Source organism: Melanotaenia boesemani, chromosome 14, assembly GCF_017639745.1.
Source record: "Melanotaenia boesemani isolate fMelBoe1 chromosome 14, fMelBoe1.pri, whole genome shotgun sequence".
NCBI classification, from domain to species: domain Eukaryota; kingdom Metazoa; phylum Chordata; class Actinopteri; order Atheriniformes; family Melanotaeniidae; genus Melanotaenia; species Melanotaenia boesemani.
In genome coordinates this window covers 10,132,907-10,158,064 of record NC_055695.1, presented here as the reverse complement: position 1 = coordinate 10,158,064, position 25,158 = coordinate 10,132,907, and the positions used below count along the sequence as shown (strand labels likewise).

At 40.1% G+C, this 25,158-nt stretch overlaps 2 protein-coding genes across 3 annotated transcripts in view; one reads left to right on the top strand and one right to left on the bottom strand.

Annotated features, from left to right (window-relative positions):
- Nucleotides 1-17,984, top strand: part of tprb (translocated promoter region b, nuclear basket protein) — a 23,228-nt gene extending 5,244 nt beyond the window's left edge. The window contains exons 11-51 of the mRNA XM_042005831.1: nucleotides 108-208; nucleotides 313-510; nucleotides 667-774; nucleotides 859-1,085; nucleotides 1,303-1,466; nucleotides 1,671-1,813; nucleotides 2,581-2,729; nucleotides 2,822-2,984; nucleotides 3,108-3,242; nucleotides 3,328-3,468; nucleotides 3,655-3,823; nucleotides 4,241-4,407; nucleotides 4,905-5,057; nucleotides 5,239-5,355; nucleotides 5,700-5,903; nucleotides 6,061-6,245; nucleotides 6,457-6,604; nucleotides 6,850-6,989; nucleotides 7,113-7,245; nucleotides 7,385-7,515; nucleotides 7,629-7,839; nucleotides 7,985-8,131; nucleotides 8,352-8,550; nucleotides 8,688-8,881; nucleotides 9,969-10,042; nucleotides 10,340-10,536; nucleotides 10,673-10,957; nucleotides 11,297-11,451; nucleotides 11,574-11,654; nucleotides 12,077-12,265; nucleotides 12,344-12,502; nucleotides 14,357-14,450; nucleotides 15,122-15,276; nucleotides 15,379-15,438; nucleotides 15,540-15,631; nucleotides 15,995-16,104; nucleotides 16,286-16,384; nucleotides 16,535-16,688; nucleotides 16,858-16,979; nucleotides 17,082-17,177; nucleotides 17,691-17,984. Coding sequence (XP_041861765.1) covers nucleotides 108-208; nucleotides 313-510; nucleotides 667-774; nucleotides 859-1,085; nucleotides 1,303-1,466; nucleotides 1,671-1,813; nucleotides 2,581-2,729; nucleotides 2,822-2,984; nucleotides 3,108-3,242; nucleotides 3,328-3,468; nucleotides 3,655-3,823; nucleotides 4,241-4,407; nucleotides 4,905-5,057; nucleotides 5,239-5,355; nucleotides 5,700-5,903; nucleotides 6,061-6,245; nucleotides 6,457-6,604; nucleotides 6,850-6,989; nucleotides 7,113-7,245; nucleotides 7,385-7,515; nucleotides 7,629-7,839; nucleotides 7,985-8,131; nucleotides 8,352-8,550; nucleotides 8,688-8,881; nucleotides 9,969-10,042; nucleotides 10,340-10,536; nucleotides 10,673-10,957; nucleotides 11,297-11,451; nucleotides 11,574-11,654; nucleotides 12,077-12,265; nucleotides 12,344-12,502; nucleotides 14,357-14,450; nucleotides 15,122-15,276; nucleotides 15,379-15,438; nucleotides 15,540-15,631; nucleotides 15,995-16,104; nucleotides 16,286-16,384; nucleotides 16,535-16,688; nucleotides 16,858-16,979; nucleotides 17,082-17,177; nucleotides 17,691-17,740 — 5,999 coding nt within the window. The 3' untranslated portion in view covers nucleotides 17,741-17,984. The remainder of the gene's footprint in view (nucleotides 1-107; nucleotides 209-312; nucleotides 511-666; nucleotides 775-858; nucleotides 1,086-1,302; nucleotides 1,467-1,670; nucleotides 1,814-2,580; nucleotides 2,730-2,821; nucleotides 2,985-3,107; nucleotides 3,243-3,327; nucleotides 3,469-3,654; nucleotides 3,824-4,240; nucleotides 4,408-4,904; nucleotides 5,058-5,238; nucleotides 5,356-5,699; nucleotides 5,904-6,060; nucleotides 6,246-6,456; nucleotides 6,605-6,849; nucleotides 6,990-7,112; nucleotides 7,246-7,384; nucleotides 7,516-7,628; nucleotides 7,840-7,984; nucleotides 8,132-8,351; nucleotides 8,551-8,687; nucleotides 8,882-9,968; nucleotides 10,043-10,339; nucleotides 10,537-10,672; nucleotides 10,958-11,296; nucleotides 11,452-11,573; nucleotides 11,655-12,076; nucleotides 12,266-12,343; nucleotides 12,503-14,356; nucleotides 14,451-15,121; nucleotides 15,277-15,378; nucleotides 15,439-15,539; nucleotides 15,632-15,994; nucleotides 16,105-16,285; nucleotides 16,385-16,534; nucleotides 16,689-16,857; nucleotides 16,980-17,081; nucleotides 17,178-17,690) is intronic.
- Nucleotides 17,528-25,158, bottom strand: prg4b (proteoglycan 4b). Of its 2 annotated transcripts, XM_042005829.1 has the most exons (15): nucleotides 24,895-25,158; nucleotides 24,703-24,787; nucleotides 24,265-24,381; nucleotides 23,650-23,772; nucleotides 23,265-23,342; nucleotides 23,109-23,156; nucleotides 22,556-22,615; nucleotides 22,199-22,462; nucleotides 21,297-21,932; nucleotides 20,788-20,874; nucleotides 20,062-20,198; nucleotides 19,813-19,969; nucleotides 19,579-19,686; nucleotides 18,848-18,976; nucleotides 17,528-18,116 (listed from the first exon to the last, which is right to left on the bottom strand). In XM_042005829.1, the coding sequence occupies exons 2-15, from the start codon at nucleotides 24,770-24,772 to the stop codon at nucleotides 18,007-18,009; spliced, it is 2,124 nt and encodes a 707-aa protein (XP_041861763.1). In that variant the 5' UTR covers nucleotides 24,773-24,787; nucleotides 24,895-25,158; the 3' UTR covers nucleotides 17,528-18,006. The 2 variants fall into 2 exon arrangements, with proteins under 2 accessions (XP_041861763.1, XP_041861764.1); XM_042005830.1 differs by lacking the exon at nucleotides 23,265-23,342.

Here is a 25,158-nt window from a genome sequence, read left to right as displayed (position 1 = left end):
TTTACATTCCAAAGTAAATCTGTGCCAGTTTCTTCTTTTATTTGAACACCAGTCTTACTTAGTTTTTTTGTAACTAATATGATCTACTGTCTGTTTTTCTTGACCAGGCCCAATTGGTGCCTCTGTGTTGACAGAAGAGCAATTGACGACAATGTCTCCAACGGCAGCCGCTGTGTCCAAAATAAAACCAGGCATGAAGCTGACTGAGGTATGCAGAGCTTAGATTTAGTACTTAAGTAACAGGCCCTCTTTTACTTTCTTACTTTTTGTTATGGTCTTTCTCCTGTATTTTAACATGAGATTTGGTTTTAGCTCTACACAGCATATCTGGAGAGCCAGGAGCAGCTGCAGTTGGAGCGACTGGAGAATAAACGGGTCAATAAGTATCTGGATGACATTGTGCAGGAAGTAGAAGCAAAAGCACCCATCCTCAAACGGCAAAGGGATGAGCACGACCGCATGCAGAAGTCAGTGGCCAGTCTTTCTGCCAAGCTGGAACAGGCCGTCAAGGTATGTAATGTAGAATTACGTGTCTGTGGAATAGCTGCCTTTTTTTTCCTTCCCTAAAGTGAAGTGTATGTAAATCAGCTCCCTACAGTGAAAACATCGCTGTCTGTACAGTCTGATAGGAGTGTAGGAATTTGACTTTAAATGTGTTTGTGACAGGAGGTGCACCGTCTGCAGAATGAGGCTGATGAAGCCAACAAGCGCTCGTCTGTCCTGGAAAGGGACAACCAGAGGTTTGAGCTCCAGCTGGCTGATATGGCTCAACAGGTGGGTTTATATACTTTGTCATACTTTTATTTGTATTGTGATCTCTATTTATTGATGTGTAACACCCTCTGCTCTTACCACTAGGTTCGTGTGCTGCTGATTGAACTGGAAGAAGCTCGAGGAAACCACGTGCTTCATGAAGAAGATGTAAGCTCAGCTGATGTCAGCAGTACATCAGAGGTGATCAGCCAGCACTTGGTGACGTTCCGCAGTGTAGAGGAGCTTCAGAAGCAAAACCAGCGTCTTCTTGTGGCCCTCAGGGAACTCAGTGATGCCCAAGAGAAAGAGGAGTTTGAGGCCACCGGCAATAAGTATGTGTCCCGATGAGTAATGTTCTTGTTGTTCATTGTTGGTTAGCTTGTTTACCAAGCTGGGAATGTGGTGTCATCTAATTTTAGTAGTTGGCATCACAATTGTATATGAACAACAAGCTCTAAATACCAACAAGGCCATTTAATTTTTAATTAATATTTAGAAACTTATATTTGGTAGTAGTCAAACTGGACTTGTTCTAATTAACTGTCTCAGGCGTGGAGAGCTGGAACAGAGTTTGGAGAAAGCTCAGGTTGAGTTGGAGTCTCTGAAGGAGCAGCGAAGCCAGCAGATAAAGATGACCGAGTCTATTGTGAGGCAGAGGGACATGTACCGTGTGCTTCTGGCTCAGGCAACTGGAGTCAATTTCCCACAACAAGGTAATGAAAAAGAACAATGTATAACAGATGCAGGTCAGAATATGCATGAATGAAGGCCGTAGGATTAATGCATTAATTCATGCATATCAAACTGCTGTCATTTTAGTTAGATCTCAACTCGGTCGTTTAGTTTTTGTGAAATATATTGGACAGTGTTAATATAGTTCACTCATGTATTAAAACTCTTGGTTGTTTGACCTTAAGGTACCCCACCCGACGAGTTCTCTCTGACCTCTACCCCCCGACGTTCACCAGCAGCTACTCCCACCACAGGCACACCTACGGCTCTCGTCACCATGGCTACAGATTCTGCTGAAGCATTGGAGGCCAAGGCAGCCTTGCGACAGGTAAGCATCACATTTGTCATATAAGACTAAACTCTAAGATGTTCCTTTTATCTTTTTTTTTTTTTGTTTGTTTGTTTCTGTTTAAAGTTCAAAGCAGTAACATGAAGTATAAGAACAGTCTGCACATAATCAGTGCAGCCCATGGTGTATGTGGAGCACTCCCTGATATGATGAGACTTCCCATTGTAGGTCTGATTTTCAATCTACTGGATGATTTGCTGCAGAATTAACTGTGTAGCTAGAGCCGGTACAGTTTTATTACTTAAAGATGGTGAAGTCAAGTGTTTCTAAGTAATTAAACAAACTCTGACCTCCTTACATAATAAGCTTAGATTGTTTAGTTGCTTGTGTCTGCCCCCAGATGGCATTGTTTTTCATTTGAGAAAGCTGTCTTCTGTTTTTTGTTTTTGTTTTGTACCTTTACCACCCTTTTGTGGTGCGACAACTCTTTAACCTTTTTCGTATTCTTTCAGGGAGTCATATGGGGGAAGAATGTCAGTTTAAACTTTGTTTAAACTGTGGGAACTTTTAAACTATTCTGCTTAAAACAAACAAGCATCAAGAAGCATCAGTGCTGAAAGTCACCTGCAAAACCTTTACTGTAGAGCACAAAACCACAGCTGAAGTTCCAGGTTTCTCTGAACACTAACAATTAAGGATTAACTTGTCATTTTATCAGCCTGGTATTACTAGATCAAGGGAAGGTGTACACTCTTATTCATCTTCTGGAAACCTGATGGGAAAAACTTAACTATTTACATCTGCAGTTGCAGGAGGTGTTTTCCACCTATAAGAAGGAGCGCATGGAGAGTGACAAGGCAATGACCGAGCAGAACGAGAAGCTACAGGAGCAGCTTTCTGATCTTCACTCCCAAAATGCCAAGATATCTACCCAGCTAGAGTTTGCCTCTAAGAGGTAAATGTGGTAAAACACCTGTCAATTTTAGAAAAGTAAGCTTTGTCCTCCTTTAAGAACAACAAAAGTAACTTCCATCTCCACATTTATAGGTATGAGATGCTGCAGGACAATGTTGAGGGCTACAGGAAAGAAATTGCTTCCCTGAGGGAGAAAGGCCAGAAGATGTCTGCTGCCACACAGAAGCTTGAACAGACCATCCTCACACTGAATGAGGATCTTAAAGCTGCCAGGGAAAAACTCACCATGGCTGAGGTTTGTTATCCGTCATTCATTGTTGTTTCTGTTTTCTGCTCTTTTTTTTTTTTTTTAACTATCACAGTTAAAATGATGAAATGTTGATGCATATACTGTGAATTTATTTAATCTTGCTTTTAGGGCCATGCTGAGAACCTGCGCAAGGAAAGGGATATGTTAAAGCTGGTAGAGTCCAAGCTGAACCAGGAGAAGGAGACAATCATGAGCCAACAACAGAGTCAGACCCTGCTGCTGACCAATCTCCAGGCTATTCAGGCAATACAAGAGTTCAAATTTTTACCCACAGAAATATACACAATGATCAAACGAAATGTCACAAAAGTGTTTTTCTCTTCTTCAGGCCTCTCTTGAGCGTACAGAGACTGATACACGTCAGCGTCTCAACAGCCAGCTAGAAAAGCAGGAGCGAGAGATTTCCCAGCTGCAGAAGAGACTAGGACAGGAAGTGGAACAGCGCCACCTGCTCAGCAGAAACCAAGAGGTAAACACCACATTTAAGTGTTCTCTTGTGTGAATTTAACCAAAAGCGTAAGAACTGTAGACCGTGGTTTTTGGGGGATTGGGGCCCAGTAGCTGGACTTCTACTTTAAGACTCAAGTTAACAGAAATTGCTTAAACTGGCATCAACAAATACAGTATTTTTTAACTTTAACTTTTTCATTTGTAGATCCAGCTGATGGATGTAAAAAGACAGTTGGAGACACAAGTGGCTTTACATCAGAAAACAAAGGAGTTGCTGAATGCTGCTGAGTTGGAGCTTAATACCCTGAGGATGCAGCAAGGCAGCATTGAAGCACGGCACATTCTGAGCTCTCCATCCACACCCAGCATCAGAGGTTGGCATAAAAACATGTTTACAGACAGGAATACATGAAAAGAAAAGGAAAAAAATCAGCACGGTGCTGGGAATATGCAAAGTGAAATCCATATTCATTCTTGAGCTAAACAATTTATTGCTTAACTTTCCATTTATTTAAATTCTTATAGAAAGGACGGCAATGAAACAATGAAATTTCTCTCATTTTATACATTTCTGTTTTCCCGTCCACTGACCCAGATTTGTAGTTGGCCTACTTTGTTACACTCATTAGATGTGGTCTTTAGTTGTTCGTGTGAGCTGACATGCAATAAAAGAGCTCAATTAAAAAGTTAAACCACACTTTCTTAAGAGACATTTACCAGTGGAATGGCATTTTCATTGGTCTACAAGCACGTCCCCATTTAAAATCCCAAATTGTTTGACCCAATTGCAGGTCTGCAGGTTTCAGAGCAAGACAGAGAGGACCTCCAAAGCCGACTGCAATTGGCTGAAACCCGAGCAGAGGAGCTGGCAGAGAGCCTCAAGACTACCACCTCCAGTATGGAGCAATACAGAGCCATGGCTCAGAGCCTGGAGGAGTCTCTGGACAAAGAGAAACAGGTTGGGGACACAGTTGTAAACTAAAGTTTTTTGTCTTTCTGAGTCCTTAAGCTGTTAACAGCTGCTCAGAAAAGTACAGAGAATTGGTTGAGTAATTGTGTGATAAACAAATGTGTTATTATATTTATAAACACGCTGATTGACACAAATGGCTTTAAGCTAATTCCTTGTTATGCAAATTCTAAAAGTACAGATGTAATATGAAAGCATTTTCAGTCAATTAAGCAAAAATGTTAAACTACAATTTCGACCATTAGGGACCACCCTGCCGTTAGAAGAGTACGTGATATTTTGAGTAAAAAGCACATTTTTTGAACAGATTTCTTGACGTGGGGAAAAAAAATAAAATGCCAAAAAGAGTTTCTCATACATATTAAAACTATTCTATTATAGTGTTTAGCTTTGAAAGTTCTTTAGATGCTCTTGCTGTTAGAAATCAGGTGGTGAGACTGATTACTTCTGTCCTGACTTCATATTTGTAAATGCCCACTGACCAGGTGACGGAGCAGGCTCGCTCAACCATTGAGGCCCGTTTGAAGGAAGCCGAGGAGCAGCACCACAGGCTGGAAGCGACGCTTCTGGAAGCACAGAAAGAAAAGCAAGACTTAGAGGAGCAGAAGACGAGAGTTGTGGCCTCTCTGGAGGAGCAGGTATGAATCCTTGAATTGCAAGCCAATGAATATTGGTAGACATTTGTCTTTAAAGCATGCAGACACATTTGAAACATTTTATTTGTTGAGTAGGTCACTTTTACATGATTTCTTTTTATTTATTTATGTATAATCTTTTATAGTTAATTGATGACTGTTTTGTGGGGTGACTTGCTTTTAGATAAGTAGTCTGCAGAGAAATCTCAGCAGCGCCCAGGCAGATCACCAGGCGGCGCTACAGCAGGTGGCCATTGCCGAAACCCAGCAGCAGCAGGCTCTGCAGGACAGTCAGGAGCAGGTATGCAGTTATATTAAATGTCATGAAGTATGATCTGATACAATACATGGATTTACCAAGCTATCTTGGTTTGAAAAAATACTCAATGTTACTCTTTCTAAAGATACTGGCTCATGAGGCACTTGAGGTTGAGATGTTATTTCTTCAATTAGTTAATGCACTGCCAAAGCAGCTTATAAGTAATGCAGGTAAGTTGGAGATAAATTAGTTTTGCTTAAGGTTGTTTGAAATAGTGCTGCATTTGTGTTGCCATCAAGAGCACCAGTGGTAGTTGTGGGAAAAGCAGTTCTGGAGCCTTGTGCAAAGTGTTAAAATGAAATAAAATCTTCTTCTCCATCTCCAAGGCTAAGCTGGCAGCTGAAGCTCAAGATAAGTATGAGCGGGAGATGATGCTGCATGCCGCTGATGTGGAGGCCCTGCAGGCCGCAAAGGCTCAGGTCCTACAAGCTGTAGAGCTCAGACACCAGCTAGAAGAGAAAGTCCAGAGAATCAGTGCTGAGTTACTGGAGGCCAGAGTCTCCTGGGAGGAGCAGGAGAAGATCCTCAAGGTTGGTTTTTAAACCTTTTTGAAAGATGAGTTTTGTGAATCGCCTGTAGTGGTATATTCGCACTAAGTAATGAAGCCTTAATTTTTATTTATTGGTTTTTATTCCATTTTCTTGAGGGCATTTGTTATTGAAGTTGATAACATTCCTCATCTAACAGGAGGAGACGTCCAAAATGGAGAGCCGCTACGAAGACCTGCAGAGGCAGAATACCCTCCTGCATGAGCAGGTCCAGAAAATGAGCAGCAACATGGCTGCTAACATGCAGCGTGCCAGTCAGAGTTCTCTGAACGTATCCCTGACTGAAGAGGGAAAATCTCAAGACCAGCTTCTTGAGATTCTCAGGTAACTAATTAATCTCTCATCCTACCTTATAGTTGAGGACTAATGCCCATGTAATCTGTTTTATAAAGAAATTTTAAAAAGGCAAACGTTTAAAAGGTTTGAAAGGTATCTATGGTAATGTTATGTTTTAACTAATTATACTGTCTAATAGGGTCCTGTCCCTCCAAACTCTGATTGTTTCTAAAATCTTGATTCCTGCTCTCCATCACAGGTTTGTGCGTCGGGAAAAGGAGATTGCAGACTCTCGTTTTGAGGTTGCCCAGGGTGAGAGTTTACGTTACCGTTTAAGAGCGGAGCACTTGGAACGAGAGCTCAAGGAGGCACAGGACAGTTTAAGCTCTGCAAGAGAGAGAATGCAGGTTTGTTTTTATACTTGCTTATTCAGAGATCCGACAATTACCTACAATAAATAACATTCAATTTCTGTTTTAATGCTTTAAGAAGTATGTTTCTTTCAGGGGGAGAGGTCTGTCTTCCCTTGAGTTGAACAGCACAGAAATATGTGGACAGAAATGTACAACTAACTGTAATTTGTTGAGTAGCTGTGAAGTCTACATAATATTGTAAATGACTAATGCCACAATGTTTTTTTTTTCCCCCTCAGGTGACTGCAAAGACCCTCGCTCAGCATGACGAGCTAATGAAGAAGACTGAAACAATGAGTATATTAGTGGAGACCAACAAGCTACTAAGAGAGGAGAAGGACAAGATGGAGAAAGAACTGCAGCAAACTCAAGCTAAGGTGTTTGGATAATTTTAAATTCATTTTAAAATGCTTGTGTTAGTGGTTGAATTGATGTGTTATTCTAAAGTTTGTGATTCCAGTGTGTATGTGTGTAAATATCCTACATCTTTTGTGTGTTTCAGGTGCAAAAAAATGGAGTCGGATATCATGCCGCTGCAGCAGGCTAATTCTGAGCTGAGTGAAAAAAGCGGCATGCTGCAGGCAGAGAAGATGATGCTGGAAGAGGAAATCAAGCGTTGGAAGGCTCGAACTCAGGTCAGCTTTGAGACAGAAAGATAAGTCCATAATGCGTCTTATAGTCAGAGGAGCACATTAAGAGAAGTTGTGAGACTATTTTATGTCCAAAGTTACATGTATTCACACACTGTTTATATTTCCTTTCATGTTTCTCCAGCATTTGGTGAGTCAACAGAAAGATTCAGATCCTGAAGAGTACAAGCGTCTGCATTTTGAGAAAGAGGTACATCTTAAACGTATCCAGCAACTCACTGAGGAGAGCGGCAAACTTAAAGCAGAGATTGCTAGGTAAGCGATTATATTTGTTAAATTTGCTAAATTAAACAAGATATTATACATTTGCTTGGTTCTTTTTCTCACACTGCACTATTTTTTTTTTTTATCTCTCCATGTCTAAATAGGATAAATAATGTAACAACATCACTGCAGGGACAAATACAGAATTTGCGTGACACTATGAGTAAGTTAAATGATGAGAGGAATACGCTAAAGAAGGAGTTGGAGACAAAGAACCAGGAAATCCAAGAGAAGGTGCGAACCATCACCCAGGTGAAGAAGATTGGACGTCGCTACAAGACCCAGTATGATGAGCTAAAGGTGAACCATGATAAGGTAATGGTTTCCTAACTCTCTGTAATCCAAACCTTAAAGTAAGGGTTCATGGTTTTTAGTATATTTCATTCAATCATAAAATGTGTTTGGCAGCATCAGTGATGTGCCTGTTTTAGGTTCATATTTCTTATTGCATATCTCACAGCTGGTAGCTGAGGCTTCAGCAGGCCCACACCAAGACGAGGAAGCACGTCAAGCCTCAGCTCAAGAACTACAGAGCCTTAAAGATTCTCTGAGCCAGGCTGAAACCAGGACCAAAGAGCTGGAAGCACAGCTGGAGAACTTCAACAAAGTAAACATCACAAGTCACACATGATTTGGCTGGGACACTTAGTTGAACGTTATATTCTGTAGACACATTTGTGTTTTTAGCTCTTTAGGGAAAATGTACCTCTTGCACTGTTTTCAGCTAGTTCAAATAATTCCAATAAAACTGTTCTTTTTGGGAGAAGAGAAAAAGCTGGGGTAAAAAAACATAACTGTATATAGACAGAGTTTGATGTTTGCAACAGGTGGTCACAGAGCGAGAGGCTGAGGTGCGCACTGCCCAGGAACAGTCTTCTAGGCTGCAGACAGAGCTGACCAGACTGAGGCAGGAACTGCAGGACAAGACGTCTCAGGAGGACACTTTAAGACAGCAGATGGCTGAGAAGGAGGAGAAGACCAGGAAGGCCCTTGTTAATGCCAAGCAGAAGATTAACCAGCTCACAAGTGAGAGGCTTTTTTTTTCTTCATGGATTACATTGCAAACAATGAAACTGATGTCTATCAATGTTTATACATCTGGAGTTAATTATTCCTGCTTGTTCATTTTGTTTGTATCTCTGACCAAAATCATTTGTGTCAAGGCACCAAAGACCAGCTTCAGAAAGAAAATGAAGAATTAAAGCAGCAGCGAGATGAAATGGAGGTGCGAGTGAGTGCCCTGAAGTCTCAGTATGAAGGCCGCCTCAGTAGACAGGAGAGAGAACTTAGAGACCTGCGAGGTCAACAAGAGAGACAAGAGCAGAGAGATGAGCCACCTGAGGCAGGTCCCAGCAAGGTGAGACTGCTAGTTTTCAAAAGACGGGTCTTTTAATTTACATAAGCATTCAGTAGCGTTAATGTTTATTTAGATAATTTTACGTAGTCATTTCACAGAGTGATGGGCTTCTAAAGCCCAGTTTCCACCAACAGCAGCAGGTCAGGATGCTTTTTTTTTTTTTTTTTCGTTTCCACACACGAAAACTGGAAAAGGTACCCTAATATCCCGCCCGTCCTACTTTTGGGATATCCTTTCGCCTGGGTACCAATCTAACTAATCCAACGCAAAAAGGTGGAGCTTGACACACTGCAATCCACTAATTTGTTTATAAAAAAAAAAAAAGTCACTTATGCAACCTGCCATAAAAATGTGACTCCTCCTTTTCATTCAAGTGTTTAAAATTTTTAGTTGTGTTGATTTGTTTTGTTTTAGTTAAGAATTAAATATTAAAAACAAAACAAAGCAGGAATGGCTCCTTGTTCAGAGCAGCAGAATTTCTTTTTGTTGACTAAATTTCCATTTAAAATAACGTTATGAAGCACCGCCAAGAAGAAAGAACACCAAGTGTTAGATGACCGCCATTCTCATTTGTTACTGAGTCGTGTTTTGGTTATACTTCATGGAAGGCGCTGAGCTGCGATGGCGTCATGTTATCACGTAGCTGAGGCATCTATTGCTAACAGGCAGATACTCCGCCTTTCAGGTAAGGTTACAGTTCGCTGTGGGAAACAACAAAATTAGTTTACAAAACATATCTGCACCCCAACCGTCCCGACCTGCACCCGTTGGTGGAAACAACTCTGTATTAAACAAACCATAAGTGACTAGTTTAAAAAAAGAGTTTAAGGAGTTAAAGTAGTAATTAAATCAACTGCGTATTTTCATTTTCTCAGTCTTACAGATGGGATAAACTTTACTGCACGTTTCAGTTAAATTTTTTATTAAATGAATCCTTTATTTTGTTTAAGATTGATGTCATGGCATAAAATGACTTTGTAGCCGTTTCCATCATTTCTGTTCAGAAAGCCTTCAGATGTTTGTGGACTGGCATTGTTTTCTTTCTTTGTTGGTCTTTTTTTTTCACAATTTTTTCTTTTTCTTTTAGACTCAAGAGCAGCAGAGGAGCACAGAACAAAGACAGATCAGTCTGAAAACAACTCCAGCTGCAGACAGGGGCAGGTACGACTTTTGGAAAATAATGAAAACATTTTTTTTTTTTTTTTTTTACTTTAGATTCAAGTGGCATCAAACACAGCATCACATAGAATTCAACTGACCACATGTACAGTGTTAGACGGCTAGCCCTCTGCAGTTGTTTGTCTCAATATTGAGTTAAATGTGTTAACTGTATGTAGTGCTACATTCATTCAGTTATGCCTCTATAGTTTACTCACAGTGCCACAATAGAGAGCCGTGTTTGAGACAAATACCTGAAAGAGCAGAATTATTCTTCATCGTCATCCTTGTCTTTGTCAGTGCCAGCATCTCAGAGCCTCCAACTGCCAACATCAAGCCAACACCTGTAGTCGCTACAGCCAGCAAACAGCCTGTCAACCCAGGGAACAAACCCACTCCAAGAGCAAGCATCAGACCCATGATCACCCCAGCTACTGTACCCACTCCCACACCCACTGCTACAGTCATGCCTACAACACAAGTTGAGACCCAGGAAGGTAGGTGTAACTGCAAAGCTTTAATGTGGCTTTTTTATTGCCTCTATATATATTGTTTCAAAGGCTTTTATAAACTCAGAAGCCTTGGGCTTAGAATTTGGTGTATGTGTGTACTAATTTTGTCACTGTTTTACAGCCATGCAGTCTTCTGAAGGCCCACCGGTGGAGCATGTGACCGTGTACGGCAGTGCCAGTGGCTCACTGCGTTCCGCCAGCCCCAATGTCCAGACCACCTTAGCTAGCCCCATGCTGACTGTTCAGCAGACCCAGACACAGGCCACAGCATTCGTTCAGCCAACACAACAACAGAGTGTGACCCACTCAGAACCACCCAATCAGGAGCCACCACCTGTGGTGATTGAGGCAACACCTAGCACACAGGTGGAGTGGCCTTCAACGTCCTCCTCTGTGTTTGGCACTGGTGAGAAATTGTGTTTTTGAAAACTGAAATGATAACAGGTTTGGTTGTAAGGGTGTTTATTGTATCGTTGGATAGGGTGGGATTAGTAAAGGAGGAGAGTACGCAAGAATTTAAAGACATTTAGGTGAGGTGAGGGGTTTTTTGTAAAACAATTACAGATGGAAATCTGAGGCTCCTGTTTTTGCTCATTTTAAAAATGGAAAGTGTATGCTGATACTGCCACACTACAGAATATTTTTCTCTTAATTAAACATTAATGGTTTTTAATTCAGACCCACGTGGCTCTTTTTGTTTTTGCAATCAAAGCTGCAGATACTGTATCTTCATTCATTCTTCTAGTTTCAGCAACACCAGGAACGTCTGCCATGTCCAAGAGGCCTCGTGAAGAGGAGGAGAGCAGCAATGTGGTCACTGACACCGAGGCAACCCAGGAGGACAACTCCAGGGCTCCAATCCCAAAGAAGCTGCGCATCATCCAGAGAGTTGATCCAGAGGTAAGGAAGAGGAGGAACATATTAAAATCTATGAAGACAATAGTCTGTTGTTTTCATTTATTTAAAAAAAAAAGAGAGGGGGGGGCGGGGTTGAACAATTGATTCTCACGTGGTCTTTTTAGGAGGAGATGCTGGCTGAGGAGAATGCTGAGGCTGAGGGAGTGGTACCAACAGGCAGTCAAGATGGTGCTGAAGCAAGTCAGGTTGGTACAGAACCTAAAAAACATTATTGTAATCTCTTTAAAGAAACCGTTAAATATTTCTATCATCATCCTACCAAAATTATTTTCTGTAAGTGTAACATTTTCATTATGATAAAGCAAACAAATGGTGTAATAAAACTGCCTGTTAGTGATTATCCTGTTCAGAGAAACAAGCTGAAGAAAATATCAGTAGTCATAGAAAAGTGTATGTTGCTAAAACAACGAAAACATGTTAGTGAAGACTATGACCCATTTATTTATTTGTAGTTTTAGTTATGTTAAAGCTATATCTTATAGCTGTAGGTCTACCTGAGTTTTACCTAAAATGGAAGAAATTTACTTATTGCAGAATTGGGCACATAGGGAATCTTGAGGGTACACATGTGTGATCAGCATGTTGGCTTAATGTTTTTGTCCTGCAGACAGATCAGTTTTCAACCCTGGAGGAAGGAGATGAAGGTGCAGCTTCTCAGTCCATCACAGGAGACCAAGAGGTTACCCGGACCCAAAATGAGACCCCTGACCAAATGCAGCAGGAAGTCATTATCATATTAACTGACACTGAGAGTGAAGATGACCAGGAAGAGGAGGATGAAGAGGAAGAAGAACAGGTTTGTGTTTAGCTTTTTTTTTTTTTATTAATTTATAAAATGTCCCTTTTTATTGGTGCGTTGACTAATTCATTGCAGGAGTATGAAGAGGAGGACGAAGAAGAGGAGGATGAAGAAGAGGATGAGGAAGATGAAGAAGAGGAGGAGGAAGATGATGGTGGGATGGGGGAGGAAGGAGAGGACAGTAATGAGGGTAGCGGAGATGGCAACGAGGCTTACGAAGGAGACGACACAGAGGTGAGACGTGTCTTGTTACAGCATTGACCCACACAGCTGTCATTTCCTGCACGTTATCCCGTCCAGAGCTTCCGTTACGTGTTCACTCCCTTTCCAACTAACTCACATGTTCCACACAGTCCCGTTTTACCGTCACTTGTATTTTAACCCACTGTTGTAACTTTCTGTCTGAGTGCAGACTTTTCCTATATTTGCTTTAGTTGTTTACTTTTTCTCTTTTCTTGGTTGCACATGTTCAGTCTGATGAGTCAGTGTCTGTAAAGCATTTTGTAATAGTCTTTTACTCATAGTTTGCATTTGTATGTCTGAAATGTTTAAAGGTGTTTTGGGTGTGCCATCAGAAAGTCTGTTTTGTGAGTGTGTGTGCTTATTTTAACCTTCATGATGGGTACTAAAACCTGACTGGACAACAACTTATGTGGAGTTCCTGTAAATGTGGGGACCGTAATTTATCAGGGATTTTTGAGAGTTGGGACTTTGTTTGGGTTAGCATTTGGTTGTTGGATTTTGGGTTAGGCCTTTATTTGTGGTGGTAACAGTTTGGGTAACACAAATCAGAAGCACGTATTAGTTTTTTGTGCTTATATGCATGCTGGGTGATGCTGAGTGGACATCACTAAATACAGATGTTAATGCAATCAGATCACACAACAGTGGGAGTTGGTTCAGGATGCATTCACCAAAATATGTTTCGCTTATGTACATAAACAAAGCAAACTTTTTTAAACAGCTTTAAGAACAAAATTCTTGCTGTGAGTATGTGACAAGTTTTGCTCTGCTTTCTCACCTCTTACCGTCACTTGCGAGCGAGCCATAGTGGAACCGGACAGGAAGTCGAGACTCTTGTGTTCATTTTTCAAAATTACAGTATTTGCAGAGCAGTGGCACATTTCCTGAGTACAATTTCACACTCTTAGTTTGGTCTGTAGACATCCATTGTGCACAAATAGAGACTTTATGTACATATGGATACATTCATATAATATAATTTACTTTTGTAACATCTGGGAAAAAAAATAATTTTGAAGGCGTGGCAGCTTTTTTTTTGCCGTGATGATGCACCTCGATCATTTATGTAGCAGAAATACTGAACACATTCAGCTTCTTAACAGCATAAAGAACATACCTGGGAGGCCGAATAGGCTAAGTTAACAGCAAGTTCCCGATCTCGTTCCACATCACTGAATCCATTGAACTGTTCATCCTCGTTGTCGACTCCGGCAACTGCTGCTCAGTCCTTCTGTTTTCGGCTGCATATTTTTCTACCTGCACTTTGTAATCTGCAAAATAGCATTTTCTTGTTTGGACGCATTTTGTTTGTATTCAGTCTCTCAGTTGTTTTTTAATGTTATAGGTAATTTTTCAGTGTTACAGGAGCAGCAAATACTGGTTATCACACGCTTAGAGCATCTTCTTGCGGCTGTAGACGGTAATGTTTACTCCTTGGTTCATGGCAGTTGGTACGAATGACCATTTAAACATGTTAAATTATACAAGTCACACCTGACTCTAAGTAGCAGGACCAGCCTAACTATGAAGAAAAAAACAAAACAAAACTGCGACTTATATTCCGGAAAATACGGTATAAATTGTGTTTCTCTGTGGGTTCTTTTGTTCTAATAAGCACAGCTGTATAAATATGTACACAATATTTACAGACTTCACAAAACATTTTTCTTTGTTGCATGGAGAACTAAATCTGATTGTTAAATTTTTCCAAGTAAATCCTGGTGTTTGTGAACCATTTCAGACTTTTCTTCCTTTACAACACCTCCATCCCTGCTTTTCCTTCCTGGAAAGGCTTCCTGTCCTTTTTCCATTCATTTTTTTTTTCTATGTGCTTTCCTTTCCCAGGGAGCTGATGTAACAGACCCGGGCACTGAGACAGAGGAGAGTTTGGGGGCGTCGGACTCCACCCAGAGGCCAGCAGATTCCCAGACACCCAGCTGTAAGATCCAGGAAGCCATGTCAAACACACACCGTGTAGATTTACCTCAAATTCTCCACATCTGCTCATAAACTGTACCGCTGTTCAATTAGTTATCCGACACCCCTCAATGACTGGAAAAGATGTCATGTGTTGTTTGTAAGGGGGAGTGTGGGACAACTGGTGTGAAAACATTCTTTTACAGTCAAACAGTCAGATGTAGTTTTGATCTGCATATTATGGATAAAAATAATAAGAAAATATCATTAATTGACTGCAAACAATTTGCCACAACAGCAGTTTGGTGATTTTAAACTTTACAACAAATCATCTTATTTACATCAAAACTAGGATAAAGCGTTTTCTAATATTTTTTTCATATTACTGGACATATAATGTGCTTCTGTGATTTATATATTGTATATTTATCCATTTAATTGGAAAATATCTGACTCATTTCTAGATCCTTTCTTAACTGATTTATAAGTTTACTGTGTTTTACCATTCACAGATTATATTCTCCACAAAAAAATTTGCTTTCATTTCTCAAGATTATTATTACTTGTGTTATCATACATTATTTTAAGTTCGTAGTTTGTATTTTAACTATATCTTAAAAGCTGTGATTCAACAGGGATTTACTCACCCGATGTTCACTAAGTAGTCTTGTTCTCTGTTTTCTTTTTATTTAGTTGAGGGAAGTACAATGGAGGCCTTCTCAACAGAACAACCTATTACAAGTTCTGGTACACGCATGCCGCAGTCACCACGACGACCAATGCATCAGCTACCTCCCCGACTGAACATCCACCCTGCCCCAACATCTGAACTTGGACCTCCTGCTCAGGTTCAGGTTTGCACATCATCACTGTTGGTGAGGAAAACGTTTTTTTTTGTTTATTTGTTTGTTTGGTTAAATTAAATGTAGCTTCTAAATTGTCTTTCACAGCGTATCCCTGTCCGGCGCCAGTCAGTGGGCAGACTTACTCCTGGGATGCCGGGCAGTGCCGTAAGTCGCCTTGACAAACAGAGATTTTACTTGTTTTCTTTTTTTGTTGTTCTGTTTTGTTTTTAAACTCAACGTTGACTTTCCGCCCTCTGCTTTTGTAGCAGCACTTCTTTGATGAAGATGACAGGATGGTTCCCAGCACTCCCACTCTGGTGGGGCCTCACCGCCCTGATGGTTTTGACCAGGCCATCCAGTAAGTCACACACGTATTAAAAACAAGGTAGAAAACAGATGTCATGCAAAGTTTTAATGAACTCTGGAAACAAACTGATTATGGAAAATGTTGTAATATGTACATCTTTCTTCTTTTAGCATAGAGTTTCATGTCATCGTCTTCAGTTTGTAATATATATGTTTTATACTTGGTATACAATATATACTACTGACTGTTTGAGTGAGGCTCAGGATCAGTAGATCAGTTTTATTCTGGTGTGAACAACATGGTCCATTTTGAATACACACCTGTGTAAGATGTACTCATATTTTGTTGTTTTCTTCTTGGTTTTAAGCCTTTTGAAGCCATGTGACTCATTTTTGTGTACATCTCATTTGTCAGTTCTCCGCAGGTAGCTGGGGTGCCTCGCTTCAGTTTTGGTTCTTCAGGGGAAATGCCACAGACCAGTTCCTCCTCACATTCTGACCTGGGACAGCTTGCATCACAAGGAGGTGCTCCACTCATTTACAAACGCACACATCATGACCTCTTAGCTTATGCATAGTATTTTTGCCAGACAGGGTATAAGTGAGTGTTGTACAACATAGGAACAAACCACGGATGGTTAAGCTGGATGAATCTTAATATCAATCTTCAGGTAATTATGATTAATAATTGCATTATTTTCTGCAGGTTTGGGGTTGTATGAAAGTCCTCTGTTCTTAACAACTCATGAGGAGGAGTCTGGTGGACGCAGCGTTCCCACCACACCACTACAAGTTGCAGCCCCAGGTATGCGATCAGTGATCAGTTTGTTTACTCAACCACTTTTCATTACCATATAAAAATTAGTTTTTTGAGGCTGGAAAACGACATGGGAATGTTTGGATTCTGAAGTGCTATCACTTCCTAAAAACAAGATGTTTTTTTGTTATCTTCCAGTTACAGTCTTTTCAGAGGCAGCACAGTCTGACACAGCGGAGCACGCCTCTCAGTCGGTTCCCATGGTGAGCACATCCACACCAGGCCTTGTGCCTGGAACAGCCAGCACAGGGGAGGAGAGAGACGACATCTTCCTAGAGCCAGACACTGATAGGTGATTCTTCCTCCTCTTTCTGACAGCTGTTTTTCTTTTATGACAGAGGACTTCTGGCTAGCAGATGTAAAGTGTCACTCTTTTCCCTCTAAAATGATATGTTTTGATAATTTGTTTTTCAGGGTGGTTTCCTACATAATTTGAACTTTTGTTTATTTGTACTTTCCAGGCCCAGTGCTGAAGTATCAGTAGAAGCTGTGGTGTCTCAGGGAGACTCGGAAGAGCCAAGCCAGCCATCTGACAAGGCCAGCCTCCCCTCCACCAGTCAGGAACCTTCCTCCAGCTCCGCAGGTAGTGTTAATTTCGTGACTGTGACAGCTTCCCTGCTGTTGCATGCAAGTTCTCTTTTGTTGCATTTTATTGCTCTGCTGTGACTGTGAAATGTCCCTGTAGATACAAGCAGTGCTCCACCTAAACCCTCCCGACCTGGACCCAGCAGACAGCTGCAGCGCTGGCCAGAGAGCCGCGGTGGACGCATGAAGAGAGGAGGTAACACGTCCAAAGGCATTATAATGCTGAACTCTGGTACCAAACAAGTTAATGCAAAAGCAGCTTAGTTGGGGGTAACAGCAGTTGTTTAAATCTATCAGGCATTTGAGATGTTTTTGTTCCACTCATCTGAAGGAAGTTGTTTTATTGAATCCTGTAATCAGTTTATCTTTGTAGTGTCAAGCCTTAAAATCTGAACAGGTGAAGAACATGCACCAGCATTTTTTTTTAATTATATTTTTAGGTGTCTGTTTTATAGGTGTCAATGAATTGTATAGTGTTGCTGTCAACTAAGAAATGTTTTCACACAAATTTAGGCAAAGCACAGCTTAGTTTTCATGGACAGCTGCAAAAATCTTAAAGTATTTATTCAGATTCAGCATCTCATGACAGTAAGAAAACATTATCATACATTCATAAAGTTCTTCCATGAATACATTTAGTACAAGCACTGTTCAGAATTGACATCAGTGTTGCGAGGCTTGTCTGCAAATATATTTTACATCTCCACAGGTCAGGCCTTTCCTTCCCGCGGTGTACCTGGGAGACGATTTGCAAGATAACGCATCCATCCGAAGCCTTGACAACCATAGCTAGATAATTCATCATTCTTGTCAGAAACACATTTAAATTCAAAATATCTAGAATTTTTCATGATGGTGTTCACTTGTTCTGAAGCATGTGTTGTTCTTTTATATTTTTTTTGTTTTTTTAATGTTCTTGAAAAGTACCTGTTATCATAATCCGTGCTGAAGCGGTATGTTTTATGAAGAGTAAAATAAACTTGACTCAAAAAAAAAAATCTTGTAAAAGGCAGATTTTCTTTCTGTTAGGTTTTCTGTGGACATCTGAAGAAGTTGCTGGTCTGAGGTGATGTGTTTGCTGTAGGAGCAGCGATGACTGGACGTTCACCCTCCATTCTCACACTGTAGAATGTTGCTGGGAAAAAAATGAATTATTAGTTGAAAGTTTTAGCAAAGGTTTTAATATAGTTTTGCATCCATTTGACATTTTATTATTTAGAGAGCAGCCATCTTTCATTTTTTAGCGGTTGTAACTTGGTGTGTTTATTAGGAAGTGCATTAGGATGCATCTCGGTTGCCGTGTGGCCTGAATGTAAGAGCTGCAGTGTTGTGAATGGTGTAAATGACTGTACAGAGCAAACATCCTGACCAGACTTGAAATGGAACATTTTTGAGCTATAGGTGAAAGGACACCACCCTTAATGATTTTCACATCTGTCCAACGCCCCACCCCACTAGACACACATGGTCTTCATTTAACATATTCGAGGACAGAAGCAAATAACACGTTCTTTTAAAGTTTAGCCCTGGAAATCTGAACAGAGTAAATGAAAACCACATTTCCTGCTTGAACATCTCTCCAGCTTTCATTTTGGCTTGAACCGGAGTCCTCTCTTGCAAGTTGTTTTTAAACCAGATGGTATGAGATGAAGCATGAAGCCACATTTACCAGTTCTCATACAAGCTTATTCAATGTGTGCACACTAGATAGAAGTGCCACACTGGAACAAAAGAAGTATCCATGCCAATTCCACTCCTTCTGCAACGTAATTTATTACTAATTATGTTTAGTGATTGAGCAACATAAAAGTGAGTTTTCCAAAACTCAAAAATAAGATGTGGCTGTAGTGTGTACTGATGACTTACATCTTGAGACGACGAAATAGTTGTATCCCTCTGGTTGTCTGTTGTTCGGGACAGACACAGCGGCTGTGATGGGGGAGGGGAAACCTCTCCAGGATGTCTGGATTTTGATGGCTGGTTCTAACACTGACACTGGAAGTAAAACAGTGACGTGTGAAGTTTTCATCAATGCTTAAGTAAAGGAACAATTTTTATTTATCAGGCTATTAATCGTGATTAATGGACCACAAACAGATTTTTCTTTCTGTCATTAAAAGATCATGTTAGGACTGACGGGAATAATTAACTTTAATATATGCTTTAAATCATAGTCTTTTTACAAGTTGAACCCTAATTCCTTCACTAAAGCATGACTCACTTTTTCATTTTTACCTGTTCTGCTACTCCAACAGAACCTGTTTATATTCAGTTACTTGCAAAACTGGGTTCAATGGTGAAAATAATTGTGATATGAAAAGAATCAACTATCGATGATATTGTATGAGGGTAAAATCACATTAATGTTTGCCAATTGGTGTTCTTGTACAATTTTCACACTTCCTATTTATTCCTATGCTTTTTCCATTTTGAATGTAGTACAATTACCATATAAAAAGGATAGAAACCATCCAAACAAACAAAAAGAACTTAATTTAACATCAACATGTTTTCCCAACTGCTGATGTTGTGATTTGACCAGTAAAAACCTGATATTGTAACAGCCAAAAGGAAAACTTGTTTAATTTTTGACTTACCTGCTTGCCGGGCTCTTCGGGTGTGAACTGTGTAAATGGGAATGTGAACTTTCCTTCCACATGTTGGACTGGTGCCAAACTGGTATGAATATTTCTGAACAAATCCCCCTGAGAGAAACAAGCAAAAGCAAAATTCGTAAATCTCTTGACTGAAATTATGAACATGATACCACACTGAATCAAAATCAAGCAGAACAACTGAGCATCAAAAGAATAAAAGTCTAATTTCATCACCTCTCTTGAAGAAGTAGACAGACTCTCTCCTGTTCCTGTACTGCGGTACAGACAGGGCAGCTGTAATGTGGCCCTGCAGCCCATCAAAGCCTGTTTTAATGAATTTGGGAAAACCAGGGTCTATAACATCATTTTCAAATCTCCAGTATTTGCCTCCCTGCAAACATATAGAACGAACCAAAACATTACAAAGAGGAGATTTAAGTCTTTCATTGGAGAAAACCCTAAATATTTTTAGCTTCCACCCACCTTAAAAATGTATGTTTTGCCCTGACAGTTGCAGCGGGTGAACACTGTGTCAATGGGGGAAGGGACACCCCACACTTGTGTGATGCTCTGAGCTGGACTTGGAACCCTGTTTCTGTCCAGAAACCAAAAGTAGTGGCCTGTGCAAAATAACATTGCATGGTCAACAGAAGTGCTAAATTCAGTAAATGAACTACATTTGTATAGCATGTCCTTTTCAGGTGCATTCACTCATTAATGCACATTCAGTTTTTTTTTAGTCCATACACTCAAATATATAAGATGATTTTTGATAAGGGACAAGGGAAGCCTGTTAGGTATCCATCACAACAGTAAAATACAATTTCAATTTTAAATGTGCACTCTTGATTTTTTTTTTTTTTTTTTTTCACTTTTGGAGAATTTAGTTCATTAAATGGTTAACAAGCAGATAAAGTAGTGTAAGTACATTTAATTTCAGACAGATATTCTGCTTTCAAAACTGTGAGGAAAAATAAATACAGTCTCATTTGCATCTTTTATCATAGCTGGCCAAAGTGGAGCTATTTTAACTACGTCATTCATTACAATATTCCCTAAACAAGGTTCAACAAGATCTACTGGGACAGTCTGTTGGGACAAGTAAAAGCTCCACCTTTTTTTTCCCTGAACATGCATCCTGTATTTAATCGAGGTGCTGTTTGAATGTATGCTATGATTGTCAGCTTTTATTTTTGTGAGTGCACTAACCTCTGAACACCACTATTGTACCGTTCCTCATAGTGGTCACTGCGCTGACCGGCCACCCACTGCACAGGTTTGTATCATTGCTGTCATCTGGAAAACAAAAAGTTATACAGTGTTAGTAGTTATTATATGTTTACATTTCCTGTGAAAACTACTTTTAAGGATGCTGCCCCCATCCAAAAGAAAATCTGTCTGTGCTCATTGGTCAGTTCCACTGGCCTTTTCAAGCTCTGTCCCAACCAGATGCTTGTGTATTCTTGTGATATCTTGTAAAGCAGACTGTATAACAAATAAGAAAATCTAATGTGACTGACTCATAAACTGAGCTGCAGCCACTTATGATATGCTAACAGAAACAGGTAGCTTCCATCTCCGCAGTGATACTAAGCTGTTATAATAGATTTTGATAGCAAAGAAATTTCCCCTTCCAGATGAGTAGAGTTTATTGTTGTGATAAATGTACAGTTCATGACATGTTTAGAATCTGAACCGAAGATAAGAACAGGTCTTACCTGCTTGATAATATCTTGGGTTGTCTGTGGCTAAGGTTTGTGTATCAAAAGGCTTTGTCTCAGGTTTAGAGGTTGGCAGTGGTTTGCGTGGTTTAGGTTTTTCCTGGGGTTTTGAGGTGGGTTTAGATGTTGGAGGACTGGTCATTTCCACGGAAATCTTAACTGGATCAGCTGTAGGTACCTCTGGTTTAACACCATCTGTGATGTCATCCTGTACTGAGGGAGTGTGTGTTGACACGGCATCAAGCTGCGATGCATCCCCAGCCTCTGCTGGAGGAACGTTGGTGGATGGATCTTCGAGGTTTGCCAGTAAAGAGGGAGGGTCTGTAGTGACACTTTCTGAGATGTTCTCAATGCTGGGGTTTGAAGTTGCTTCCTCTGGGTTCACTGTTGAAACCACTGTTGATGAGGCAGGAATGGTGGTAACCTGAGAGAAATCCACGACTGTGTTTGAGTCCTGTGTGTTGTTGATTGTAATTTCTGGTTCACCTAAGGGGGGGATGTCAGTGTCGATCTCTGGTGTTGAAAGTGTAGGTGCTGTTTGTGGCACTGAGGTTGAATTTAACTGGTTGGCTGTGGTTGTAAGCTGAGGGGGATTAACTCCTTCTTCAGCGGGGGGTTTAAGATCTCCAGCATCTGAAAGTGGAGGAGTAAAATATTACATTTCTGAATTTGAATTAAATTTACTCATCTGTGGTAGAATTTGTATTAATAAATTAATCAAAGCCTACAGACGACTGTTCAAATAAAGGAAAACCTGTAGCCTGAATTAGCCCACAGTGAGATGCTAATAAATCCCAAAGAAAGAATAACAGCAGAGACCAGGGGAAAAGTATGGAATTAAATGGAGCTACCTAACACAAGATGCAATATATAATTCATTCAAGGTGAACATTGCAAACCTGTGATTGCAGATGTTGCATCTCCACTGGTGGAGTTAAGCATGGAGAGGTTATCATCTGATAAAGTTGGCTCTGTTGGAGAAAATGGTGCCTCTGTTGTGAACTCCACATCTGTATCCAGAGTGGGTTTGGTAGGAACTTGATCCAGCTGATCAGCTGTTGATGGTCCATTTCCACTGCTGTTTCCTGGGATTGGACTCACGTCCAGGTCCTCCACTCCACTGATGGAGAACTCATCAGTGGAAGGAGCCGGGCTGTACACATCTATAAAGGAGAGGAATACGCTGGGATGTTGCAAGTGAAGGTTTATGGGGAATGGGCTTTCTGTTTTTATAATCAGGGGATTTTTCTACTCACCATCACTGTAATCACCTGGTGGGTATGATGTTGGACCATCCACAGAATTTAAATAGTCATCTATAGAGAAAGGAGGCAAAATCATGCTGAAAAAGTCTTTATTTAACACTATCTCCTTCCATTAATCTGTTTAGTAGTTACAGAATTAAAATGGTGGAGAAAAAAAGCCAAGAAAATATGCTGTCATTATTTTTTGGCTTCATTTGGTGGTTTCCTCTCTTGTGACTAAGTTTGTGCCCAGCCCTCCTACACATGGTCCACTCAAAACAACACTACTGCCTTGTGTTTCATTTGGCACATAAGACTAAAACACTTGGCTTGTTTCTGTTGAGACTTGAACTTAAAAGCAAGCCACAACCATACACATCTTCTTTCACACTTAACACACATATAATTCATTAGTTTAGCTGTCGATATTAATTGAAAAAACAAACAACAAAAAAAAACTAAGATATGAGTTTCAGGTTTATGTTTGGAGCAAAAAAAAAAAATCTAATGTGAAATAAAGATTGTTATAGCCTCTTCGAAAAACATAACTAAATAATACAATCACCTGCATAGTTTTCGTCAGTGAAGGAAGTCTCTTCAGTCAGAGTTGGCTCTGTGGGTATATTCATAAGTTAGTTGTGTTGCCTTGAAGCACTTTGCCATAAATCCTAAATGGCTGAAAAAGTAGTAAAAGACAAAACATTTTTCCAAGAGAATATACCTTTATGTTGGCTATCATTTACAATATCACATGAGCTAGTCTTCACTGGTGCATTTTCACTGGCTGCTCCACTGATTTCTGCAGTAATTACCAAGACAGAAATACTGTCAAGGACCCAATGCATCAGTGTCAAGTATTGCATGCACTACATGCCATTGTTTCACTGTTGTGCATGTTGGTGGGCATGCTGCTGTTGGACATGCTTGCTTGGTGAGTCTAGGATCTCAGGTTAATTCTCAGTTTGCTTTATTCATGTAGACTTTCATGCTATTTGGCTATATTTAGCTGGATTTGGAAAATATAAAAATAATGCTAAGGAAATCTGCATCAGATAGCATGCAGAAAAATGCAAACAAGTCCATGATGTGCAGTTCAAGGCCCTTACCTTCCTCATCGCAATGAGTTTTGTAATCTGGACAACACTGCTTGTACTTCATGCAGTCAGAGTCGCAGCTGCATAGCCGGCCCCTCTTAAAAGCTTCTCCACATCGGCCCTTACACGAATTTTCTGTGTCACACAAAATCACAACAGACCTGAATAGTCATACCACATTACATTAAAAACATAAATCACTGTGATGTAAACTTGGTAAGGTTAGTTTTTTTACTGCTACTCTTCTACATCTCAGAGAAAACATAAAATTTTCCACTTCACTACATTTATTTCACAGGTTAAATCACAAGTTACAAAATGGAAGCTTTGGAAACTTGTTTAATATTTAATATGGTAGCTTTTAAGCATTTGTGGCCTAAAAACTGAGTTGTTTATCAAACTTCTGGGAGAGGTTAACAGCATCACCATATAATGATTTTCCATCTGAGCTTCATTCAAGAAAAAAAAGAGCTTAAAATATATTCATATACCAGAATTTTGTTTTTCAAAATCCACCACGAATCAACAATCATTTAACTGGTCTGTTTATCTAAAAACGAATCTATCTCCAGTTGCTGTTACACAAAACATTTTTCTGCTGAATTATAAGTATAGGAAGAGCTTTACTTGTGGTGCATTGAGATTCATAATCTTTGCAGCATTCTCCATAAGACAGGCAGTTATAGTCACACTGGCACATGAAACCCCTGTAGTATTCAGTACCGCATCGCTCTTTGCAGTTTGCTGTTAGAAAGATAGTAAAAATGGAAAAATGACATTAGATGGTACACGTTATGTGCTGATAACAAAGTCTACTTGAGGGTAGAGTCTGTACAAGGCTGCCAGATATTGATTTTTGAGGCGGTGACAAATACAAACATAAAGGCACATGTTAACTCACTGGTGAATAATCATTAGTGGAGTAAACTTCAAAAAGTACAAGCACATAAACATTTGTTCCGGAAAACCCTTTCACTCAAAACAAACAAAAAATACAAATAAAGAATACAATTTTATTAAAAAATGTCTATTTGCAATTTAAAGTTTTCCATAAATAATACTCACTCTGAGCTGCACTAAATGTCAAAGCGAAAACCAGCAAAATAACAGCACAAAGTTCTTTGGAAGACATCATGGTGTAAACCTGAAACTGAGCATAAGATGAAGCAGATCACATTTCCACAAGTGTTCACACTTTCAGGACCGAGAAGTCTTGACTTATTAAAGAGAGAATACTGACAGCAGAGCGTAACCTACCTCACTCCAGCTCCTGCCTCCACTCTGCTGGACATTTGATTCAGGCTGCTTTTAAAGGACTGAGAGTGACAGTCAGACCTCCCATTAATTGGCAGATCCGGTCTAATTAAAACTGTGATGATCTCACAGACTGTAGGGAGGGTCCTGCAGACCAGACATCATGATTCCCCATAAACAGCTGGAAGCACATCAACACACATCCATGCCAGACAGACAGCTGACTTCACACACTTCTGGGCAAAGGAAAAAGTTGTGGTCAGGACT